The sequence below is a fragment of the Anticarsia gemmatalis genome, chromosome Z (assembly GCF_050436995.1).
Source record: "Anticarsia gemmatalis isolate Benzon Research Colony breed Stoneville strain chromosome Z, ilAntGemm2 primary, whole genome shotgun sequence".
Lineage (NCBI taxonomy): Eukaryota > Metazoa > Arthropoda > Insecta > Lepidoptera > Erebidae > Anticarsia > Anticarsia gemmatalis.
The window spans coordinates 17318966-17344337 of NC_134776.1; the positions used below are offsets into that span (position 1 = coordinate 17318966).

General features: G+C 35.1%; 2 protein-coding genes across 3 annotated transcripts; one reads left to right on the top strand and one right to left on the bottom strand.

The window, feature by feature from the left end:
* Nucleotides 1-597: 597 nt before the first annotated feature.
* Nucleotides 598-3803, top strand: LOC142986519 (macrophage migration inhibitory factor-like). The gene is made up of 3 exons (XM_076135036.1): nt 598-777; nt 3035-3210; nt 3514-3803. Exons 1-3 carry the CDS (start codon nt 670-672, stop codon nt 3578-3580), a joined length of 351 nt encoding a protein of 116 aa, XP_075991151.1. The 5' UTR covers nt 598-669; the 3' UTR covers nt 3581-3803.
* LOC142986518 (putative 3',5'-cyclic phosphodiesterase pde-5) lies at nt 3799-24126 on the bottom strand. Of its 2 annotated transcripts, XM_076135034.1 has the most exons (15): nt 24019-24126; nt 16265-16361; nt 14341-14466; nt 13989-14036; nt 12148-12275; nt 9795-9872; nt 9342-9500; nt 8923-9093; nt 8433-8653; nt 7830-8114; nt 7096-7660; nt 6762-6920; nt 6071-6246; nt 5252-5444; nt 3799-4924 (listed from the first exon to the last, which is right to left on the bottom strand). In XM_076135034.1, exons 1-15 carry the CDS (start codon nt 24052-24054, stop codon nt 4442-4444), a joined length of 2925 nt encoding a protein of 974 aa, XP_075991149.1. In that variant the 5' UTR covers nt 24055-24126; the 3' UTR covers nt 3799-4441. The 2 variants fall into 2 exon arrangements, with proteins under 2 accessions (XP_075991149.1, XP_075991150.1); XM_076135035.1 differs by lacking the exons at nt 16265-16361; nt 24019-24126 and adding an exon at nt 14724-14823.
* Nucleotides 24127-25372: the final 1246 nt, after the last annotated feature.

The following is a 25372-nucleotide window of genomic DNA, read 5'->3' on the forward strand; positions in this document are numbered from 1 at the left end:
AATAATGTTGGAATAATAATAATTACAGACTGAAAGATTATATTAGTCCCTAATTTGGTCCTAACGACAATATCAAATTGTGACGTTACCGTCTCTCATTTTTATACTAAAATGTGTGTTTGATATCTCATAATTGTAGCTGATTTGACATAATCTACGACCATATAATATAAGCCTGCAGCTCAGCCTGCGGACGAAAGTTTGGTATTTTTTCTTTCACGACATTTCCCTCACCCTGTATTTTTATGTCAAATCGATTCAGTCGTTTTCTCAGAAAGATAAATTAACAAACACAGAAAATATAGGTACCTAGTTTTAAGGCTTAATGAGAAATATCAATAGATTAAGGCACACTGCCTCCTGGAAAATAAAAATGGATTAACGAGATAAAAGTCAATTGTATAGTTTTATCATTAGCTGAGTCATTCATTGCATAATATTATGTAAGTTAGTAGGCTATTGATAGAAAGCGAGTATTTCAAGGTATTAGAGTTGTAAAAATCGATTCTTTATCGACTTAATCCTACGTGACATATGAACGAGTGGTCTTGAAATATGACTGTATAACTGATAAAAGTCCGTTACAACTTATTACTATGATAACATTGATTCTGGGTTATCAGTCACTTGCTGTTGCTTCTTGACGCCGGACGATAAACAACAGAAAAAATGCCGTGCTTCAAGTTTTTCACCAATCTTAGCCGAGACAAAATTCCCGAGAATTTCGTTCGCAAAATCGTACCGCTGCTGGCCAGGACTGTAAGAAAACCAGAAGACGTGAGTATTTTTAATTATTCCTAATAATATTGAACTTAATTATAATGAAAACAATACTTTTTTGTTCGAAATAAATTTATTTTGATCTATTATTATCAACCATTACATTTGGAAAAAAAATTGTTAAGCAAAATAACTTTAAGCCCAAATCACAGATCGAAGAAATAATACCTAATACTTATTAGTTTTCTTAAATAATAAGACTGTTTATAACTGAAATATAATAACGATAAAGATCTGTAAAGTTTTTGCTCCCTTATAGTCATAATGAAATTTAACCGTATGTATTGCGAAATTTAAAATAATCAAGACCACTGTTTTCTTAAAATAATATTGGTAGTCTGTATGGCTACTTTGTTATTCAATTTCATCAGTTAATGATAACTCGATATAAACAGCAACAGCGAATGATAACTGCCTAAAAACATTATTATCAGTTATGTTAGCGAATGATAATATAATATTATTAACTTTTCATCACAAAAACATAATAATATATTAAGGCGCAGCGCAGACGGCACACTTTTTGTGCGATCGAGTCTGTGTACTAATGTGGTAAAGTCTATTAAAAACTTAAACTTACCGTATTTTGTTTTTTCTTTAGACTCATACATATCCAAACAGGAGCGGAATAAACAATACAGCACACTTCATCCCACATTTTTCTTTTTAAATGTCTATCATGATACTCTGCAGACTCGATCGCACACAAAAAGTGTGCCGTCTGCGCTGCACCTTAGGAATACTGTGCAATAATTGGAGCATATTGAATTTTCTGTCTAAGATAGCAAGGTTATGGTTCAGGACTCATTTCGTAAAGTCTAAATAATTCTTTGTACAGTTATACTCACCCACTGCTGGGCAAAGGACTCATGAAAATATACTGGACTGGACTAAATGAAATTATTTTTAAAAGTATTGTTTTAATCCACTTCATGTTAGAATTCTCATTCAACGTAGTTTTTTGCATGTACAACACGAAATCATACTAGATAATGACTTGATTTAAGATCTGAAATGAAGGTATTATATTAAATATAGTATTTCCTATTTTTACTGCGGATACTTACATCATAATTTTATAGAACTCCGATGTAAAGAGAGGAGCACGATTTTAAACAAATTAACTTGAATATTTCCTAATTATGTAATGCGCTGAAGATTTTTCCGATGGGATAATTCAATTTGATTGCGCCGAGATTCACCCGAAACTGGTAATAATTAGCTTATTACGAGGAACGGAGGCGGCTCATGTTTTTTTTAATCGAAGCAGTTCTTTTGCTTTGATTTCTTATCGAGGATAAATAAGCATTTTCAATGTTTAATGAGGCGAAAAAATCACTTCCTTATTGAGTGGTAGTTACTGTTCGTTAAATTTTACATTAACATTAAACAATTACATTGATTATCTCTTGATTAATTTACTTCTACAACATACAGATTATTTAATTAACAACCAATCGATTTCTTATTGCATTGATTCTGATATAGAAATATTGACAAATTAGTATAATTATACTACTTGTTCTCCTTAATCTCTGATGTCTCCAAACTGTAGATATTTATATTACAAAAGTAAATAATTATTCAAGAAATAAGATCGTTTTGATTTTAAAAACGTTTGTTTTGTTATCATTGAGACGTTCATTATCCTAATTGTCTTACCCCCGGGTTCTGAGTACATTTAGCGGTAGTTTATCTATTCAATAGCGTTTTTTATATGAGTTTTGACACCAATGAATAGATAAACTACCGCTAAATGTAACTCAGAAACCGGGGGTTAGTGTCATGCGATTCTGCATTTATTCTACGTTTGACTTGTTGGCACTGGCTAAAGAAATACTGGTTAAAAACTGTCTCCGCTATGACAGACAGACATACGATTAACTACAGAAATTAATATCTTCAAATCTACTTTATTTTGTCGTACTTGAAGAAAACCTGTTAAAATTTGCCACTATTAACAAATTTGATCAATCATAGGTGCAGCGCAGACGACAGACTATCCGTGACGCACATTTTAGTCTGTGAAAATAGAACCTATGCAATTATATGCAGTAACGCACACAACGCGCAAAAAGTCCGGCGCGTTAATTTAATAATATGCATGTTTAATATGCATGTAATATACGGCAATAAACAATTTAGTTTTTTAGCGTTTTTTGAAGTTGACTGAACATATGTAATTTTTTAGTAATCTATATACACTCTTATATTTTGATTGTTCTCAGAATAATATTGATCTGTTGGTTTACAGAAATTCGTAGTCGTGGTATCACCTGATTGCACAGTGTACTTTGCCTCGGACCCGCCGCGTCCCAGCGCCGTGGCCAGTCTGGAATCTATCGGCCACCTCGGCCAGGAGGAGAACAAGCTTATCACCAAGGAAGTTTCCGAGTTCATACACAAAGAACTTGGAATTTCTGCTGATGAGTAAGTGTTCATTTCATGATGGTATTTTATTATTTCGCTTTTCTTGTAAATATTGTGTGTTCGTAGTTGGTGTGAGATGTGAAATCTTGTTTTAAATGTATTTGCTATGAATCTATAACTTTATATTACTATTTACACGAATAATTTGCTAGCACATCTTCTTAATTTTCGCATATTATTATTTTATAGATATTCTACAAACTTAAAAATTATCAGAAACTTATTATATTTTCACACTCTTCTCTCAATATTTTCTTTATAGAGGAAAAGCGGGTTGTTAAATACATGTTTTATTTTTTACAGTTTCTTCTTGTCCTTCTACGACCTGCACGGACAAAATATTGGAAAGGGAGGAATTATTCACGGTTAAATAACACTTTGGGTACTTCGTAGTATTCCCGCTGACTGAAGAAAATATACAATTTCATTTACATACCTATTTTGTAAAAATATAACTCTATTAACTATCTTTTAAAAGTGTTTCATCACTTTCTGATAAAAAATAATGAGAAAAGTAGTAATATGAATTATAAAGACATAATAATAATAATATTTATAATTTAGGTCGGTGTTAAATGAAAGACCATTAACTATTGTATTTTATTTCTAAATATATCTGAAAGTAACAAATCAAAAGCATTTTATTTAAAAAAAAAGCTGAAAGAAATGTAAAAATGATAATCACTTATACTTACCAAAAAAAGTAACGATACAACGACAATTTTTTACCCACTCTTAGTAATTAATTGGGTGCAAGTATCATTGCTCGCTACTCATTTCATTTACTTATCAATTATGTATCTTCATAATTTTGAACTAAAAAAAATCTTATGAAAAACTATTATGGGCGCTTTAACATTTTTTACTTAATGTCTAAATGAAATAAAAAATAAAGATACTCAACATTTTGGCTTTAAAAACCACAAAGTTTGCTACTTATAGCAAAAAAATATTATTTTAATTTCAACTGAAGGGTGTCTGAATCAAAAAATATAAGTAGTAAGGTAATTAACATACAACTCCCATATGCGGACAATAGTTGGAACATTTAATAACGTATTTTTCACCATAATGCGTAACACATAAAAAAAATTACCACACACTTGGATGTGGATGAGTTCCATCTCACAACTCTCTACTAAATAAAACGAAAAAAAAGCTTAACACTAGGAAATAAAAAGCGCCCATTAAGAACTAAAACTAAACTAAGCCAGTTATTTGGCTTACGTAATTAGTCGCTATTGTCTCCATTCCTATCCCTCCTGACGATGGAATTCATCGCCTTGCCCTCAATCACGACCCCTTCCTCATCGATCCAGGTGCCTCCATCAATGTGTCGCCAGATTCCACTCCTGGTGGCCACGTGCTCCCTCCCGACCTCATCTTCCTCCCACGTTATAGGCTCAAGCTTCCTCTCGTCCTCTTTCCCCTCAACACTTCGACTCATGCAGGCTTTCGGTACAACACAATCCTCTTCCTCCATTTCGACTTTAAGAAGAGTTTTGAATCTTGCATCGGATGTTCCAGCGCATCCAGCTTCATCTTGTCTTTCTCTCTCCGCCTTTTCCCTGTCGAGTTTGCGCTGGATCTCGTCAGCCCTGGCCTTCCACCCTTCCAAGTTCTTCAAAGCCATGGCGTACAGAGGCTTTGTGTTTGGTAAGATACGGTAAAGAGCGCTGTAGCAAGGAACGCAGATCTGGCTCAGGAAGCCCACCTGTAATGGAAAATTGTATACTCATTTAAGACAAGAGTATAAGACGGACAAAAGTGAGGTCTTTGGTTTGACTCAAGAATACAACCAAAATATTTAGTTTCTGTTGCAGGGAATTTTGAAACAAAATCGTGTGGCTATTGAGTGAATTATCTAGTGGTTTTGCTTTAAACTTTATTAAAACACGGGCATTGTAATAAAAGAGTAAACAAGGAAAAATGTAAGTATTGCATAAAATACTGTCACAAACAATAATTGTCAAGTGATACACTACACTTTCTATGAATTTTAATATTCTTATACATAATTATTCCATGTATTCATTCCTACCTGGCTCGAAGGCTGTTGATCAGGTTTGTATCTATCCATCATAGGGATAGGCTCTTTTCCAGCCGCCCTCTCCTTATCCCCCTGGTCATAGAACTCCTCAAAGATGACCTTCACCGTCTTGATCTGGATGTGCCACGGCTTGGCTGAGGCAGCGAGGTCGGCTGCCGTCATGGATATAGCCATAGCCAAGTCTCTGTAACAAAGAAAAGTATCTTGGAATGACAAAGTGTGTTGTTTCAAACTCCATATTTCTAAAGACGTGTAGGGTTTCCAATGCAAGCAAAGACAGGATCAAGCGCTTGTCCTGTAATGTGGTCACTTAAACAATAACTCTCAAAGACATATGGAGAGATAATTAATAGTTTATTATTAAATACGCTTACGGCTAATTAGACTGACCGTATGGTAAAAAATCTGTGGATTAAGCATCCTTTAGCACCGTTACTCCATAGAGCTGTTTGCACTTAATAGTATTATATAAGAGCATCTTTAAGCTTCGAAAAGCATTTTAAAAGTCGGTGTGACATTCAATAGACTACTAATCATACAATATTTGATGCTATAGTTAAAATTCGCATAGCGCCTTTCGTATAAATTATAGCAAGATGCACACAGCAAACAAAGTTAACTTCGCTTTGCAAATAGAGATACATAGACTGATGGGTACAAGTCGCTACACATTTATCTTTATAGAAATTTAGTTTAAACTATAATGTGGGCAAAAGAAGAATATTGAGCAGGAATATTGTGGTATAACTCAACAAACATAACTTGCAATGCATTTATCGCAGCGCCAAACAGTTAAATTAAACGTCTTACCTATGGCTATTTAAAGCCCAGTCGAACTGCGGTGGCTCAGTCGCGTGGAGCTGGTTCAGTTTGTCCACGTTGGGGAAGAACTTGGCCAGGTCAGTAGCCAGGATGCAGTGCCTGATGAAGCCCAGGATCTCTTTGTATTCCTCGCTAGTGATGTGCGAGAAAATATTGTGGCCGTCCTGAAATATAAAGTACAAGATTTAGGCAAAATTCATCAATAGCGGAATAGTGGGTAATGAATGAAGATAGGCATTTTTCTTCAATATTACGACTTAAACTGATTATTCTTTGATTTATTTACTGCCAACTAAACAAGATAAAAGGGGGTCTAATAGCTCATTTCAATTTAATTTTTAGTGTAAGTCAATTCATTGCGTAAATATTTCTTTAAACTTAATTTTAATGCACAAACACATTATAATAACCAGAATATTTAGGCAAATAAATGATTGGTACAAGTATAACTATTAAAAAGTATTTTAAGATTTTTATTGATATTTACTATCCTACTAATAAAAAACATGTTCCACATTCCTATTAGATCTACATTGTTTTGTCAATACATTTTGAAAACTAGGTATGGGTTAAAAAGAAACGATATGGGATTCATAGCATGGAAGAGAGAGAGAGAGAGAGAGAGAGAGATATGAAAAATACAGTTAAAGATTAAAATACGAATAAGTTGAGACAATACCTGCTGCAGAATAGTGACGGTGATGTTAAAGTGGTGGTGTTCCAGCGTGGAGGTGGTGTACATCGCCGCCAGGGGGGACGCGATCTCGCTCATGTACTTGTTGGTGTAGCCGCGGTGGTCCAAGTCGTGGCACAGGCAAGCCACGAACAGCGCCAGGCGCTGGGAAAAGAAGAATAAGAAAATATATTTATTAAGAACACTAGCTTTAGTAAAAGAAAAAGAACATTAGTCAGTAATTCCTATACATAAAATAGTTACAAAACCAAGGCTCTATTTCTAATAAAACATCACTACTCTATTAAAAAAATTGTTGTAATTTAAAAAGTATTCTTACCATCTTGTAGTTGAATCGCTTCTTGAAATCATTTCTCAGCATAACATACATAGCGTGAGCTACAGTCCATCCATGGTCGAAGTTATGGTATGGCACCATTCTATAGTTCTTCTTCACCGTCAGTACAAATCTGGTCAGCGTGCTAAGGTCAAAGTTGGCCAGGTCAAAAAGTTCGCTGAACATTTTGATCACGCATTTGCACTTCTCAAAATCATCGAATCTGAACGGATCGATGTAGAAATCGTCCAAGTCTACAGTAATGGGGGTTTGATCAGCCAACATTGCCATTACTTCGGTTTCTCTGCAAGTGTTATGGTAGCTGAGCACTTCGAGAGCAACTCGATACTTTTGCTCCTTTCTCATGATCCTGTCATACAACCTGGCGTGGTGTAAGGCCAGGCCAAAGAACGTTGAAAAGATCTCAAAGGCCACTTCGTCCTCGTGACCAAAGTTGCCGTCGTTCCGCTTGTTCACCATCTGAACGACGCCGATGACACTACCCTCCACTTTGATGGGCATGCAGAGAATACACTCAGTTTTGTATCCAGTAGCCTCGTCTACCTCCCTGAAAAAGTATTTTTTTTAGTATTCAAACATTTCTTAAAATTAAGTGATGATTTGGTCACTCCATCAGAAGGAATTGTAAGGGAATCTACAAAAAAAATTTTTTTCTTTACTTCAAGACTTTAACAAACGGGAACAATATAATAATTTACAATTTAATTATCTCGCACCTATTGAATCTGTAGTCAGAATACGCATCAGGAATATTCATAGTCTCTCCAGACAACGCCACGTGGCCTGCTATTCCTCGATTAATCGGCATCCTTATCTCCTTCTTCTCCATGTCTCTCTCATGACCTGGTTCGAACTTCAGATCAAAGACCGTGGAAACCAGCTCAAAGTTTCTATAGTCTACCAAGAAAAGAGATGCTCGGTCAGCGTTGACGAGACGCTGAGCAAACTCCAAAATCCTCTTGATCAGCTGATCCAACGATACCATTTCTTCAAAAATAGCTCTGCGAAACAAACTTGAATTATTAATGAGGTTAGAATATTCGGCGCTTAACTCTGTATAAAAGTGAAGTGTGAACATTGTTTGATAAAATGCATTTGTATTGTTAATATTATGTTCGACAATAATACATTGTAAAATTTAAAAATAATAATAGACAGATGAAACAACGCGTATTATACTAAAATGTGAAGTATAAAATTTCCAAATACAGACAAGTTGACAGAGAATTCTCCTTTGTTCTTATAGAGACTAAAGAACACCGTCTACTAAGATCCCTACAAGCTTAACTTATGTCGAAGCAATCAACAATTCCACTTACTTAACAACATCAAGCAAGAAATCCGACATATTCCTTTCCCTCTTCTTATCCAAGTAGAGGTTGCAATAATGCAGTGCCAGGCTGCCAAGCACCAGGAAATTGGAGCTGATCTCCTCGTCTATGTCATCGAAATAATCATGGACCCTCCACATCTCAATGACATAGGTTGTCTTACCATTTTTACCAAGGATAGGCTGGTACATTACGTGATCGGCTGTAACCTGAAATTGATCCATACTTATATTAGAAATGCGAAAGTAAAATTTGGTAGGGAGATATTTAGATACCCGAGAAAGGGCATAGGCTACTTTTTACTCCGGGAAAATGACGCATTCGAATGGGAAAATTCAGTGACGGACGAAGTCGCGGGTAAAAACTACTTTTAGATAAATAATATCTATCGATAATCTATCGTGGGTGGTAAAAGCTTAGTTATTATTGTGGTGTAAAAGACAAAAATATATCTTTGATCTTTAGTAGGAAAACTCACAGCAGAATTCTTTAATCCTCTGAACAGCATCTCAGGGACATTGGGGAAGTTCTGAGGATCATCAGCTCTGGATAAGCGACGACAGGTGCCACTCTTAGCTACCTCCAGCACCACACGGACTTGCTCCGCTTCAGCTCGGACCAATTCCTTAGGAGGCTCGTCTTGAGGTGTCTGCAATATAATCAAATAAAACTGCGGTTGTTTAGAAAAACGCTGAATACTGAAAAGATAACAATTATACTAGTACATTGCAAGTTTTGATATATTTGTGCAACAATTATATTTTTTTTATTTTTGAAAATTTCTTTGCCGTTTTGAAATTCCTGCTAAGCAGTACTGAGATAGGACAATTTACTTATTTTGCATAAAGTATACTATAATCATTTTAATATAATCAAAGTGATCAATTTACTACTGACCAGAGCATCGCTAAGAAAGTACTGCACGAAGCTGGGATGGTCAGGAAACAGCTTGTAGACCCTGTGGGCATCCACGCCCACCGAGCAGCTGATGTAGCTCGCCAGTTGCCATAGCACGGTGTGCTCCGTGCATTCATCGTTCAACACTTTAAGCAGATCCTATTGAAACAATCAGTAATATGAACATAGGAATCTGTAAGGGAAAATGCATTTGCATTCATAGAGAGAATCTATTGTTATGAATATCACTTTGTGATGTAAGGGCATGTAAAATACAGCCATTTCGAAAATTCAAATTATAACCGGTCTTTGACAACGCATGGTACCAAAGTCAAAGTAGCTTTTGTTCGACATGTCCTTTGTTCCTGATTCCGTGTAACGTTAAATACGTTACAAAAAGAGCATTAGCGACATCTCTCTGAAAAATCTACGAATGCATCATGATTGTCATACCAAAAATATCTGCTTTTTGCAACTCTTTTGTTTCAGCCTATATTGCGCCCAGTCCCCCTTCGACGATGAGGGTGGAACCTGAAATAAAAGATTATTGTATGCAAGCACCTGCAAGGCTTTATTTAATCTTCAGGACTTACATGGCATTATATTTTGTATTAATGTCATAGCTAGGGGAATTTCAACCTTCAAATATACGAGTACAGTCGGTTTTGCTACGCAAGGAGTATTTTAGAATCCTCTGCCAGAGTTTTGGAGTATGTTGCTTGTATTTTGATTTGAATGCAAGGGAGACAGGTGTGAATTTCACACGACACGAAATAATCGCTTTGACAAATGCTAACAAACAATTGTTATGATTTAGATCGTTTTACTGGAGCCGACATCGGATCCGATTTTACGACGTTGCGATGATAATTTGATATGTAAAGGCATGTAATTACTAAGCAAAAACTTTATAAGACGTAGAATATAAAACGTAATACTATTTGAACAATTATTATTTGTAACTCTTCTATAATACAAAAGTGTTGAGAGAAAGCAGATAGGTACTTACACCAGGGGCTTTTGCCATGTTACATTTCTCTCCTAGAGAAAGTAGAAAGAAATCTGTCAAAATGTATGGAAGTGTCATTTTTTAATTGTACAATGGCGAAAAGTGATGTGACTAACGAAAACATTAGAGATGTGCTAGCCAAGTGTACAAACTATCGAGGATTGTCGTTCAATACGAAACATCTTTTTGTCATTGTTTATGGCTTGCACATCTCATCCAGCCAGATACACTCAAGTATAATAGCACTAGTTTGAATATTGAAGCTCCTTAAAAGTAGGGGTTCACTCATTTCAAAGTGTATGTAGCTACTACATCTTTTCCTATGTCTCCTATATACAATAGTCAAGCACCACCTAGCTACTTATACATCTGAATTTCAGCCAATAATATAGGTATCGTAACTGACAAGAAGTGAAACATTGCAAATACTTCATATAGTATACATGCCTATTCAAGTAAAAAAACGTGGGATTATCAAAAAATAACAGCAGGAAATCGAATAGTGTAAAAGGACTGAGGTATTGGTTAGAAAACCTTTGAATCGTGTGCAGTATTCAACAAATTTGCAAACACGTGACCCCTGATCAGTTTACCGTATCAACGTATGGTTACATTGATCAGTCTGCGACGAGGCAGGTTTGATTATGCTGTAGGGCCAATCAAAGGCCTTGTTTTGTAATGAGTCCTGAATTGATTCCGCTACATATTTTTTTGTTAAATGGCGTTTTAAAATAAAAATCGTGTTGTGATAGAAATGCATGACGGTTTGCAAAATCAGAATTTTGGTCGAAATAGCTGATCACAAAGGTTAGAGCTAATAATTCTATCGTCAGATATACATATAAGAATTACAATTTGGCGACCTTTCAAAATCAATTTGTAGTACGTATGTATGTTTAATCGTAAAGACTGACAAAAACTGCAATGTATCTCGAATAAATACGAATATAAAAGCCATACAATCCTTTATATGAAGGTATTGCTAGTATCGTTAGTGAAGGAATCCCAAACTCGAATTCCAGGATGAGAAAAATGTTCAATTACTTTTACAGCTGAAACTTTTTCGAATACAACCGCATATTTGAACCACTGGAAATACAGGCTTTTCTAGCCTTTGTCATATTTGTCAAGCTACATAACTGAGCTGTTTCTGAGAATAGAGCGACAACACAGCCAAAAAGCACTTTCGAAATGGTTTGCTACTGAGAATCGAACCAGGGTTGGATTATTGTAGCCGCATACCGTACATTGTCCTACTAGCTTACTGAAAAGGCATAATTCTGCATTGTTTCATACTTCAGCTACCTAAAGTTATTACTATTTTTCATTTGGGACCTGCCATCAATCCTTTACACTATAATTAGGTGGGTTGAAGTCTAGAAGTTAGTAAAATAAATAAACGATTAATACAGACCGACAACTTAGTAGAGAGTCTCATGCAAGATTTATTTAAATTAGATTCAAATAGAGAGATATCTGAGTTTCCAAAATAAGGTAGTTGAATCAAACGGGTCACTGCCCGCTGCATAAGTCCGCGACTTAGGTTCTAAAGTCTGAATTTTGTATACATCCGCGAACCTTGCATACAAGGGATCTCTACTATTTTGTTCGACTATAATTGTAACCGTTTTATTCATAAAAAAATATATGAAGTTATAAAAGGCTTATGAAGAGTTTTGTTTCTTTCACTCCTAAGCAAAATGAAAAAGAGAAAACATATTGTAGTAGCTTTTTAACTAAAATAGGTTTATAGTGTGTTTATGAAAAAGGGTGAGTATTTAAAATGCAAATACTTACTTGGTTAAGTTTCGACTTGTTAGTGAGCCATTTTGCAATGGTTTCCTTATTAATATTTTCTGTGACGTAGTGGTCTAGGAACTCCCTGTTATTATCTAAATACTCCCTCACCTCCTGCTCCTCCGCGTCTGCAGCAAAATCTACTTATTAGTAATAATTAATCGCACGTTTGGCGCAGTGGTTAACGTGGTCACCTTGCCACAATAACCGTAACGCCACGGGGGGCGGGTTCGGATCACACTCGGGGCAAATATTTGTGTGGTGAGCACGACGAGTATTTGTTCTGAGCCTGGTTGTAAATTTACCTATACAAGTATGTATTTAGAAATATATAAGTTAGTTTATCAGTTGCCTGGTTATTATAGCACAAGCTTTGCTTAGTTTGGAATCAGATGACCGTGTGCGAGTTGTCCAAAAATATGTATTTAATTCAGAATTAGGCTAGTTAGTCGAGTACCGAGTAATTGTGTAAGCTAAGGTATATATTTAGATGCACAAGATTCGACCGAGGGGACTGGAAATCCAAGGGAGACGCTTTTGCTTACCAGAAATAGGCTAATAAAAAAATAAAGATATCTAAATAACGAAAACTTAGTCGAATACAATATAATATTACCAAGTAATTTCAAATCAAATTGTTTATTTATTTAGGTCAAATATTGACACTTATAATAGTCATTAGTACGAATCAACAACAAGCTCCAAAAACAGGTAACCTTAAAAGAGCTTGTAAGAAACCTACGGCTGATCTTTTTAATCAATAAATTTGATATTTTTATATTTCTGAGTGTTTATTCGAGTTTGGTCAGTACTGGTTGTTATGCAGTAAATTATTGGTAAGGGCAAACTGGGCTTAAGTACACGTGGCAAGTCATATTTATATGTAAGTAAAATATGCCGCAGAATGTCGATAGCCGCTTCCAATAGCTTAGTATATTATTAAACAATAAAACTTGTCATTTAAGAAGTAATTTTTTAGAAGTCAATGACCACAAATTACCCGCCCGAATTAGAAAAGGTGCTACACGTGGTAATCAACCCCATTACCAAAATTCAAAAGAAATTATTTAAATCCAACATACTTTTGGTTCTAATAGTACAGTTATATCTGTATGTACGTACTAACATACATTTTGTGATACATCACTACAATATCTCCTTTATACACATGTAATTTGCTAATAATAATTAATTAATTGATCTCGACTGAGTATACATGATCATGATAATAATGCTTTAATGTAATTTAGTAATATTGTATTAAAACTAGCCAGCCCTCGCAGCTCCGCTCACGCATTTTTGTTTATGTTTTTTATCCAAAACCTTTACCGTGTCTTGAATACAATTTTACAAAATTAATTCTGGTCTGGTCAGGTCTGTGCTTCCACCAGGTACAAACTTGGTTGAACGGGATAAAATCCTATGGCCGTCTTTAAGCTACCTCTCCACCAATGTTCAGCCAAATCGGTTCAGCCATTCTTGAGTTATAAGTAGTGTAACTAACACGACTTTCTTTTATATTATATAGATAGATTAACTCGTACCGAGCATAAATTTATTATAATATTAATATCATTATGTCAGCAATTCGTTTATTAAAACGTGATACCTGCGTCAAAAATTAATCAATCGTTAAAACGATTAAAATTTGTTCATCAAATTTGTGTTCCGCGAAGGCTCGAACCCATGACACAGTGGAAGCAGCGTGGCGACACGTTAACTCACTTTAGAGAATCAAAAATAAATTCAAAAAGAAAACATGATTAACCTAACTATACAAAAATAAAATGTACCCTATGAAATCCTGCATAAGTGTATTTTACTAATTTAAAAACGCTTACCTTTAAACGACGTCATTGATCTGGCTTTGCACCGCTTCGGCACTTTGCCTGAAACAAAATAAATTGTCAATACAAATACTGAATGCTAAAATAATCTTAATTAATATTGTACTCTCTAAAAAACCAAAAAGACAATAGTCTCATAACAGGTAAATGAATTATACTCATTAATACGCAAAGGTCACATTTTCCGAAATTAGAACAAATGCAAAAAAAACTTTATATGTATTCGTTAAATAATATTATATGGGAAATAAACGGTTACGGCGTGGGTTACACTGGCCGCGATGTGAGTAGGCTTCATTTACTTAACAGAACCTAACCTCCAAATGATCAAGGTAATGTAAATTACCTGGACTTTTCTTCTCTGTCTTCACTGAACTCCAGTCCAGGTAGATTGAGTGTTTGTCCCTGCAGCCGCTGTGGTATCTCGACCAGGATTTGTCTCTAGGCGACCTGTACCCGGGCGAGAGATGACCTGGATATAAAAAAGACATTAGTTTTATAAATTAAAAGAACTATTATTGACCTTAAAATAACTATAAATTAGAAGAAGTCGCTTTGTATTAGAACGGATACCACGATGGTTATCACGTTGGCCGAAAAATCAACATAAATTAAAAGCTGCAACTTTTTACCGAATTAAAGAAAAATAATGACGTAATTATCTGTCCTAATTACAAAAAAAAATCGTAGTCCTAATTAAAAATATTCTAAATAAAAGGTAACACTTACAAGGTTATAAGTTTGATTGTCTGGAACTGTTCGTGCAGACGGTATAAAACTATTGAAGTGTTTGTTACAATGCAACTAATGCTAGCACCGTGCTTCGTAGTCCCGCAGAGTAAGCAGATCGGGTTGCAATTTTATTTTGTGTGTTAAGGTTTCTCGTTACAATAATAAACAGTTATGAGAATGTAGTAGTTGAATTTCGCTACCACTATGCTTATTGTTGCGTTTTGTTTCCTGTTTTTCTAAGAATTTTATAGCGTTTGATGTACATTATAAGTTGTTGTAATGAATTATTATTTTGTTGTTTAAAATGTTTCTATTTGAACGCTTTTTTCTGTATATTTATGGGCAACAATGCAACTATCTCTCTTCGTGTGAGAGGTCGAGTCGTTATCAACTACCATACCAACTTTTTGGCCAGTTTTCTACATTACATACTTATATTCCATCAAAATTATAGTGCTTCTGTGACCTACATTCAATTACGATGTGTTTCTTCAAACAATACGCACTGCCTTCAGTTAAAAGTCTTTCAGGTGGAATACTGAATATACCAGTCATCATGAATCGTCACATTTGAGTACATTTTATCGTTGACGTCAATATAAAATTTTCACGATACGTGCTAGATACTTTTTTATCAATTTCAGGTATGGAATATCCTTCACGTGACTAAAAAGTATTGGAGATATTAAAGTGAAATCTAAGATAATACAATGATACAATCACATATAATATGTTGACTAAGGAGCATGATATTCTCACATGTTTCGAACAGTGATAGTCCTATGCCATGTGGGCTGTGCCTGATACCATGTACCAGGCATGTTATCAAAATCCCAGCTACTATAAATTTCAATATTCTTATAGCTATTACAAAAGAGTAATAACACTTTGCCCTTTGACCTATTCGAAAAATCGTGATCAGCAATCGCATAAATTCTTTTATCTTAATCCTAGCGCTATTCATTGTTAATTATTATTATTATGTAAGTCTACATCTCGGGTCTATGGAGTCCCGGATTTTTGGAAAGCGTGCGTGGGTCCAAAGCCAACACGTAGAGGCCCTTATCGACTGATTTAATATTTCAAAAATGTATGATGTCACAATCCGGTGATTATTCCTGTGCACACTATAAAATGCACCCAAGGACAATCACCGGATTGAGTGGAACGATGGTAAAACTAACGGGATATTGGGAAGGGGTGCTTATGGACTAGAAAAACTGGGAATCTATGGGAACTATGGCGCCTGCCCATAACAATGTAAAAAACACGTAAAAATGACAGGCGGAGACTTGCCAACTCACAAACTGGGCCACCCTAAGCTAGTCGCTAAAATGCAACAAGGGGGCGACAGGGACGTTTATTACGATTATTATTTTGTTATTACGATGTTATATTTTATTAGGAAAATTCTTTTATGCGTACAACTTACATCTGTAGTAGATAGTGTAATAAGGTGGTAATAAATAAATAAATCTTCTGTTTTTTTTTCAAGTATGTAGTATTGTAATAAAATAAAAAGCTGTACTTAACCTTACCAGAGGAACAGCCGTCCCCATTAGTGATGGGCGGCAGGAGACGTGGTGACCGAAGGTCAAGTGTCCTTGAGGTGGCTCGCGCACAATGTGTAGAAGTCTGCAACAATAACATAATGTACATATCATCACGCCTGTTACACCCAAAAGTTTAAGCAGAGGTGGATGAAGTATAGCCATGTTTCGCCATTAACATCTTCAATCCCATGTCATAGTGGGCGAGTTTATTATTATTGTGCAGCATATGACCAAAGCATAATAACACGATACCCTTCGATGATAAGACTGTTTGTTAGACTTTCAAGCTTCTGACTACTGTAACGACTTTTAAAGATCTTCGAAAATGACAGCCGGGAATTGAACTCGAGACTCCATGATCACCAATCGCATGCACCGACCGTGCTATGTACCTATAAATAGGTACATAATACTAAAACTTGATATGAATAATTATTGTACGTGCTGTCCCTTATTTCAATATCATATCTAGTCTAATCGAGGCTTCTTTTTACTGGTTAAATTAAGCGTTCAACTCTGCCCTTCTCGCTGAAGAAGGAAAACATTATCATATTGGGAATGTGAACTGAATATTCAATAAGCTAAATAGCGTTATTCGCATCTACGTGCAACATACGAAATACCCTCAAAACTACAGTTTGTCTCAACTCAATACGCAATTTAAAACAGTTCAAGGTATCACTGGTCAAACAAACCATTGACATTGTATATTATTAATGGGTATCATTCAATTACATCCATCCAGTAGTTCCCTAGCACGCAGCACGCATACAAACCAACAGTTTGCCCACAGCCATTGTCACGACAACGGTAATGGTTGTCCAAATGGTCTGCCGTTTGCGCGGAGTAATTAATTTGATGGCTTCGTAACGAAAATTGTGGTAATCGATGGTTAAGGTACCTGTGTAGTAGCGCGCTAGGCTTCGGCAAAGATACCACAAAATAACCACTACTTATAGCCATTTTAACACATTTAAATAACTATCGCTTATCTCAGGTAGCATTTCGATTTTTTTTCTATGTACGTTAGCTATAATTTTATTCGTTGGGTGGGATATCCGATGCTTATCTATAATTTGTAGAACAAGCCCTTGCAATATACAGTCCTACTGATATTATAAATGCGAAACTTTGTGAGAAGGGATGTATGTTTTATACTCTCTCACAAAATACTGCTGAATAGATTTTAACTAAGTTTGATTAAATAGTAGTTTATAACGGAGATTAACTCATAGAATATTAGAGAGCACGGGATATCATTCCACGCGGTCAAAGTCGCGAGCGGAAACTAGTAATGTTTTAGAAGCTAATTGAGCCATTTAGCGGATAGCTATATGGCTCAATTAATTTATAAACCAACATGAAATCATTTATATCCAATATTAACAGGGACTAAACCTTTTTGAAAAGGTTTTGAGTAACTTTTTTACACTTATTGTCGAGTAGCTAAATGCAACTTCAGCGTCAAATAGGCTTTTGCAATAAAGCGTAATACAAGCTGTAAAAATACGGCGACAAAAAAATATTGATTTGGTGTACAAAATGTATATCGATAAAGACATATAAATCAATATACATACAAAAAACTCGTCCGTTAGTGAATGACTGATTGATGGACAACGCACAGTCGAGACTACTGAGCGTAGAAAAATGAAATGTAGCATAATGATACTTTAGAAAGTGCAAAGGAACACTAAGACAGAATTTTAGGAAATCTTCCCGAAGAGGGTGAAATTTTACGCGGATAAAGCCGCGGTTGGAATGCTAGTAAATTATATAACTACATGTGTATTATACATGTAAAAATTTTCTGAAGATGTATGTATGTAATATTTGTGACTGCTTCCAAAATGTACTATGGTATACTATGTTTTGATGGTACACAAATGGTCTATAGACTAATTTAACACATAGGAATCATAGGAAACTTTTTACCCCAAGAAAACTTGTCAGGCGGACAAAGTCGCTAACAAAAGCTAGTATAAAATATATCTATGTGTGTATTATTCGTGTATGTACGTAAACAAGAAATGTATCGACTAACAAGCATCAAATTATTACATAGTCGTCATTTTGCATGGAAATGTGTTTGCAGTAAATAATATGAGGCGTGAGAAGCAAACTTATTACGACTTAGATATTGTATTTTCTAGAATATTTCAAGGTATTGAATAAAGTTACTTATGCTTGCCCAAGGATTTTTATTGCAATTAATTTTTTACAATACCTGGCGCTTATGTCCCTATTAAGTAAAAATGAAAACTTTCGCTTTTAAAGTACGGCACAGATGAATGGATTAATTTGATATTATTTCCAAGGATTGTTTCCAAGGTGCAAAACAAAAGTTCTGATTTGTCAATCAGTCAAATTATGAAAAATTCTTTAATGATGAAACTTGGTTAAAAGCATAAATGTTAGGTAATGACATGCCGCTGTATTTTCTTATAAGATGTAACAAAACATCGCCATCTTTATTTGATTACGATAAATTTAGGCAATACCCATATTCTCCAATAAAAAACTCCACACTAGGGTTAACAAAACCGAAAGTAATTAAATTTAAACTTACAGTTTACACCGATTGAGTCACAAAAGTTAAGGGATTCAAACCCGATACACACTGAACATAATCAATAGGTGCCAAATAAAATTGCCTAATTCACGTGCTACCTTAAGGGAGTCCACCTTCTTAATGAAAGTAGCCAAATAAAAGTAGGAGTAGACAAATTATATTGATGTAGTAACAGATATATGATATGTCTAATCCGACCCTTAAGATGAAATAAAAATAGCCAACAGCTATCATTATTTCTCTTACCTTCGCTAATTATTTCCGTTCTGTATCCATTTCATATTTTTGGAAATAACGAAAACAGATGTGACAATCAATATAGGTATAAATATACAAAAGAACAATATTAATAGTCTTATTACTTGTTAAGTTCGAACCCGATGTGTGCTACCTCCAATGACTTTTCGAAGTTATGTGCATATCTATACTAATATTATAAAGCTGAAGAGTTTGTTTGTTTGTTTGAACGCGCTAATCTCAGGAACTACTGGCCCGATTTGAAAAATTCTTTCAGTGTTAGATAGCCCATTTATTGAGGAAGGTTATAGGCTATGTATCATCATATTATGACCAATAGGAGCAGAGTACCAGTAAAAATTGTTACAAAAACGGGGAACCACCCATTTCCTCTAATGTGACGCAAGCGAAGTTGCGCGGGTCAGCTAGTTAGGAATAATTATCACTTGTTCCAACGATGAAGGAAACATCGTGATTGAAGAAGTAAAAGAAGTTTGTAAAGATCGTAGCAAGTGGTTTGGTCTTTGCCTACACCCACGGGAAAAAGGCAAAACAACTGGTACTTTCAAAATCCCGTTTTGAGATAATCGCGAAAAATGTTTCTGAATCTGTTAGAACTGAACCTTATTCTGAACTTAACACTGCATTCTTTTATTTGCTTTATCTTTTTAACTAAAAGCTAAAATGATAAAAAAGTTGATCACAATTACTACACTGATTTAAAGGAATTGATTGGACTCTTTTAAGCACAAACACTGTGTGTCGACTTACAGGCTTTTGGATTTGCACGATTTTACCTACATCCATTTTCATGCCCTTTCCCGTGGATTTAAAAAAACATCAAACAAATACGTATATCCATACTTAATATTATAAATGCGAAAGTAACTCTGTCTGTCTGTTACTCAATCACGCCTAAACTACTGAACCAATTTGCATGAAATTTGGTATGGAGATATTTTGATACCCGTGAAAGGACATAGGCTACTTTTTACCTCGGGAAAATGACGCATTCCAATGAGAAAATTCGGTGGCGGCCGAAGTTGCGGGTAGAAGCTAGTTTCTAATCAATTTGTCTTAACTGCTAGATTCGTTTTCAAAATATGTTATAGTTTTCCATATTTCACGTTACAACCGCGCCCTATGGTATAGTTAAATATAATTAATATTACTTTATTACAGACAAGGTTAAACTCCACAATAAGGGTTGTTGGCTATTAATGACTATGGTACTTAGATATTATGAACCTTTCTATTTGTATTAAACTCAATAAATGTTAATTTGATTAATAAAGGAACTATTAAAAAACTCTACAGAAAACCTATTTGGCAATTGAAAATTGTGGCGTGTTTTCTTGCCAGCTTTACCCTTATTTTTTTATTCCTGATACTCACTGCTGAGTAAAGACCTCGCCCTTAGGTTTCCAGTCCCCTCGGTTCAGTGTAAAGTTTGGCCATCGTTCCAGGAACGCTAACAGGCCATCCCGCCGTCTCCTTTTGGGCCTTCCCCTTCGCTACCGATCATCTTGTGGTACCCACTACGTAGCAACGTTAGCCGATCTGTAGCCTTTTCTTGCTAGCGGAAAATTATTTATCCCACAAGGTCGTACCAAGTGGCGTTCTGTGGTCTCTGCCTACCCTTTTAGAAAAAGACGCGGTGTAATTTTTTTAAAGAATTGCTCTTGTGCCGCGCGGACTAATACAAATATACAAACAACGGACACACCTGGCTTGACCTTAAAAAACTATTTGTGTAACGCAAATTATGGTTCCGTGTGGGAATCAGAACTACGACCACCCTACCGGCGTTGGCGACCTACTGCGCCAAAGAGGCTTTCGCCTTACGAATATTCATTAACACACGAAATACTACATCATATTACGAGAATTTAACAGACACATATACCAGCTTCGGAGTTTCTCTGAAACTGTCATCTCTATGCTAGTTCTCCGAATCTGATTTGAATCACTTTGAGTAATGGGTATGATACAGTAGATACCAAAATAGAACCTACTCAAAACTGTACGGTACGAGCTCAGTAAAGGGACATAAGATCTGAAAGGCAATCTAATGATTGGTAGTCTCTAGTATCGGGGGCCTACTATAATCTCTCCCTTCTATCCACTTTCGCTCTCGTCAGAGCAGGATTGTTAGTCACGTAGTATTTTTGGTGAAAAAAGATGTTAAGTGCCTCACGATGTTACGCCACTGGCTTGTACTTGAAGTTAATCTACTATTGTTGTCAGGGGACTTCCCACAATAATTGCTATAATTATAAAAAACGATAACGAATCTTCACAAGAAAACGGATTTTTCTTTTCATGAATGAATTTATTTTCAAGCTTTTTTCGAATGTTCAATAATAGTCCACGAAAGTTGGAAACCATAATCGATTTTGATGATAGTTATCGGACGTCTAAATTTTAACTAAACTTCCGAAGTTACTTTAAATTTCGGCCGCTAACATAGTAGGCCTACTGTTCTCAAACAGCGCTAGTTTCTAAAGCCGATAGTATCGACGAGCGACCGCTTGACATTTAAAATGACTAGAAAATAGTTCTAGGAAAGTCACCTAGGGGCGCTTCATATAGCATTCTTAATAGTTACCCGCTTGTCGATAATCAAAGGTGATAGGGAATCGCCTAAAGTATACAAGTGAGATTTGAAAGTTTCATTCATATGTCGCTTAGTTCCTACAAGATAGTATTATCAAGTATTGTATTAATTTATTTGTAGATTCTCTACACTACTTTATCACGACAACTTGAATACCTTCTTAAAACTACATATAAGCTACGCTTTAATTTGTGTTAGTCTCCTCGCAATATAAAGCACTCATAGCGAATTTCACTTATGGGCTAGTAATATGTGAACTAACGCAGATATTCCATAGCTGGATGACCGTTTGGCTAAAATACTCAGGGCATATTTAACCTTGATAGAAGATTTGCCACTACTTTAATTATAAATTTTAAAATATCATACAAAATTAACATTTACTCAGTTAATTTTCATTGTTTTTTTCTTTAAACTTTAACCTTAAAATAATAACATTATATTTAATTAATCATTTAACTCCCTAAGCATAGATCTATAGACAAACTCATTCTTTAACACTTTCGTCGTTAAACACTATTATATGTTAAAGGAACTGGGTTGTGGAGGGCCGATAGGCAGTCACTCTATGTAAATCTATACTTATATTATAAAGCTGAAGAGTTTGTTTGTATGTTTGTTTGTTTGTTTGTTTGAACGCGCTTATCTCAGGAACTACTGATTCGATTTGAAAAATTCTTTCAGTGTTAGATAGCCCATATATCGAGGAAGGTTATAGGCTATATAACATCACGCTAAGGCCATTAGGAGCGAAGTAGCAATGAAAAATGTAAAAAAAACGGGGAAAATTATGACCCATTCTCTCTTATGTGACGCAAGCAAAGTTGCGCGGCTAAGCTAGTTAATAATATTCAGCTGCACCCGGTGGGACTGCATGCCGACTCCAACATCGTTTGCAAGAAAGGCTGGGCTGAATATTCTTTAAACACTTTTCACTACAGGACACTAAATCAATAGGCCGATATATTTGAATTACTATAAATAATATTATAAATGTATTAATTTTAGATACCATACATAGCGCCTGTGAGTTTTGAAAGCTCCAGTATTTTTTTTACTTACTTGTAAGAAAATATATTGCCATAAAAGTATTAGCAGGCGCTATCATATTTATTTCAACGATATCACAAGTACAGCCAATGCATTATTCAGTTGTATCCCGATATTATCATAACATTTTTTGACAACACATTTTTAAAGGATAACAAGGAATAATGTACTCGTAATTTAAACATGAATGCTTTGCTAAACTATTCCAACTTTAGTTCACACTGAATTCGTACCACTAATAACATTAAAATATCACAATATATCATATTTTTTAGCACATTCTAAACATACAAATGCCTAGTTTTATATATTACTAAATGTCGTATAGCTTATCGGATGCAATTTCAACAGTAGTTGTTTATCCATATGCTGTATTTTTATTTAGCAAATAGGCTTTAATGAGACATAGATAGATACATGCATGAAAACATTCACGCCTTTTTTTCCATAAGAATAGACCCAAGAACGTCACTTGGTATTCCTACATACTTGCCTATTCACACCCATTTTGATATAAGTACAGGACCACCAGTTACGAGTGCTACGCACCTGATTGTTTGCAAGACATCACCTATATGATCTTTCTATGTCTTTCTTCGGCTTAAATATAATATACTGTGAAAATGGCTCGAAGTCTCAGAACGCGATAAGTAGGTACTTTAATTAAAAACACTCTGAGCCAACACCCAATGTTTGTGTACACACATAAAGTGCGTCACTTTGTGCCGACCATAGAAACGTGTTGATAAACAAACTTCATCACAACAAAACACACGTGAATTTCACATAATTTATAAAACTATTATTATACTTTTTCACAAAAGACAGACACAAATATATTAACTAATTTTGCTAAATTGAATCGCAGAGAAAAGCTTAAATATGTGAATGATTACGCGTCTTGAACACAAATAATAACACTGATCTCCTCAGTATTGAACAAGTCTTACAGTTGATATAAGGTCAAAATTATATTTTCACCAAATTATTATTTCTTAATTAGTTTGCTTGCACAATATTGGGCTTCGGATATAAAAGGCAGTACAAAGAAATATCAACAATAATATTATAGTCAAGTGCAATATTTGAAAACGCTAGCCATTTCGCCTATTTCCTATATATCAAAGTGATTGGATTTTTAGGGAAATTTGAGAAAGTATTTCGGAAAATCGGAAAATTCGTAAAATCTAAAGGAGAAAGGTAGATGCTAGATGTGTGCTAGAGTTTAAAAGTGTGTCTGTTATTCAAGTGGTATATTCTTACCTTTAACGTTTCCTTAGCCGAAGCATTGTCGTCCATTGTTATAACTATTATATTAATGTTATATTATATGATTGTTGATAAGGACACCGGCGCGTGTCACCGACGCCGCGCACTTATAATGATTGGTTGACTATAACCTACCGTTAGAAACGTGTTGCGGGTAGATGGATAAACCAAACGTTTTCTAAATTTACTAACGACTTTGCTCAGAAATGACACTTGTGTTTAAATAACGCTTAAAGATCATGCTCATCAATTAAGACTGGTAAAACTTTTAAGTGCGGCCCCACGATGACTTACTTTGTTTAATAAATCAATATAATATAAGAAGGTATATTAATTATTATAGAAATCTTTGTACCGACTTATAGCCATTGCAATGTTCTCAAGAAATAAAAAGACATTAGAAGACGAATTATTTTATTATCCCACGACATCATTGGCGCTTAAAAAAGTCTCCTAAAATAAACTTGTTTATCCAGGTAACAAAACGTGTGACACATATTAAAATTTGGTTGAAATAGTCAGAAATAAAAATAATTATCCGTATCAAATTGTTCTCATTTGTAAAACTATTTTGCTATTTAATTTGGCAAGTGAAAACGATGACTGGTCTCAAACTGTACCGCGACATAAGACGAAATTAGGCGCGTGCCATATTTTGTCCATCATTCATCGTGGAGAGACGTAATAGTTTGTTGTACGAAATTATTTTATGCAACAGCCTACAAGCGTACAACGTACAAATTAAACCTAAGCCAAAATCTTCGAACCTACTCAACATGTATTAGCCTCTAATTAGCCTCTCTCTCTCTCACTCTCTCTCATCGTATGGTTAGTGGTCAACCTAGTGTCAAAGTTGTTGTTCAAGCCGCCCGAAGGCCTTTGACGTGGCTTAACGACTGTTATCTTAATTGACAACAACCGGGACTGACTTTTTACGTGCCCTCCGAAGCACGGAGACGCCCAGTTCAAATACCACTATGCGGTCACCCATCTATGGAATGAGCGGTGAGCGCAACTGGCTATGGACGCCTCAACAAATCAAATTAGCCTGAAATTGTACAAATTATTAGATTTATATTCTCGCACGTGCAAATAAAAACTCAATTAATATTCTACTATATCGCTAACAGATTTCACTAACTGATAAACTTATCAATCAATGAATTTTGATATTGTGATAGTGTTATCATTTAATAGAAGGGTCGGACGTTCCCTCGAATGCGTAGACCTTACCCAATAATAAAAACAATAAAACAAACGGTAGAAAAATATTCCCTGGTACTTAATTTGGCTCTTTAGTGAGAGATGAATACAAAATTTAGCGTAATCTGTCGAATTAACTGAATGT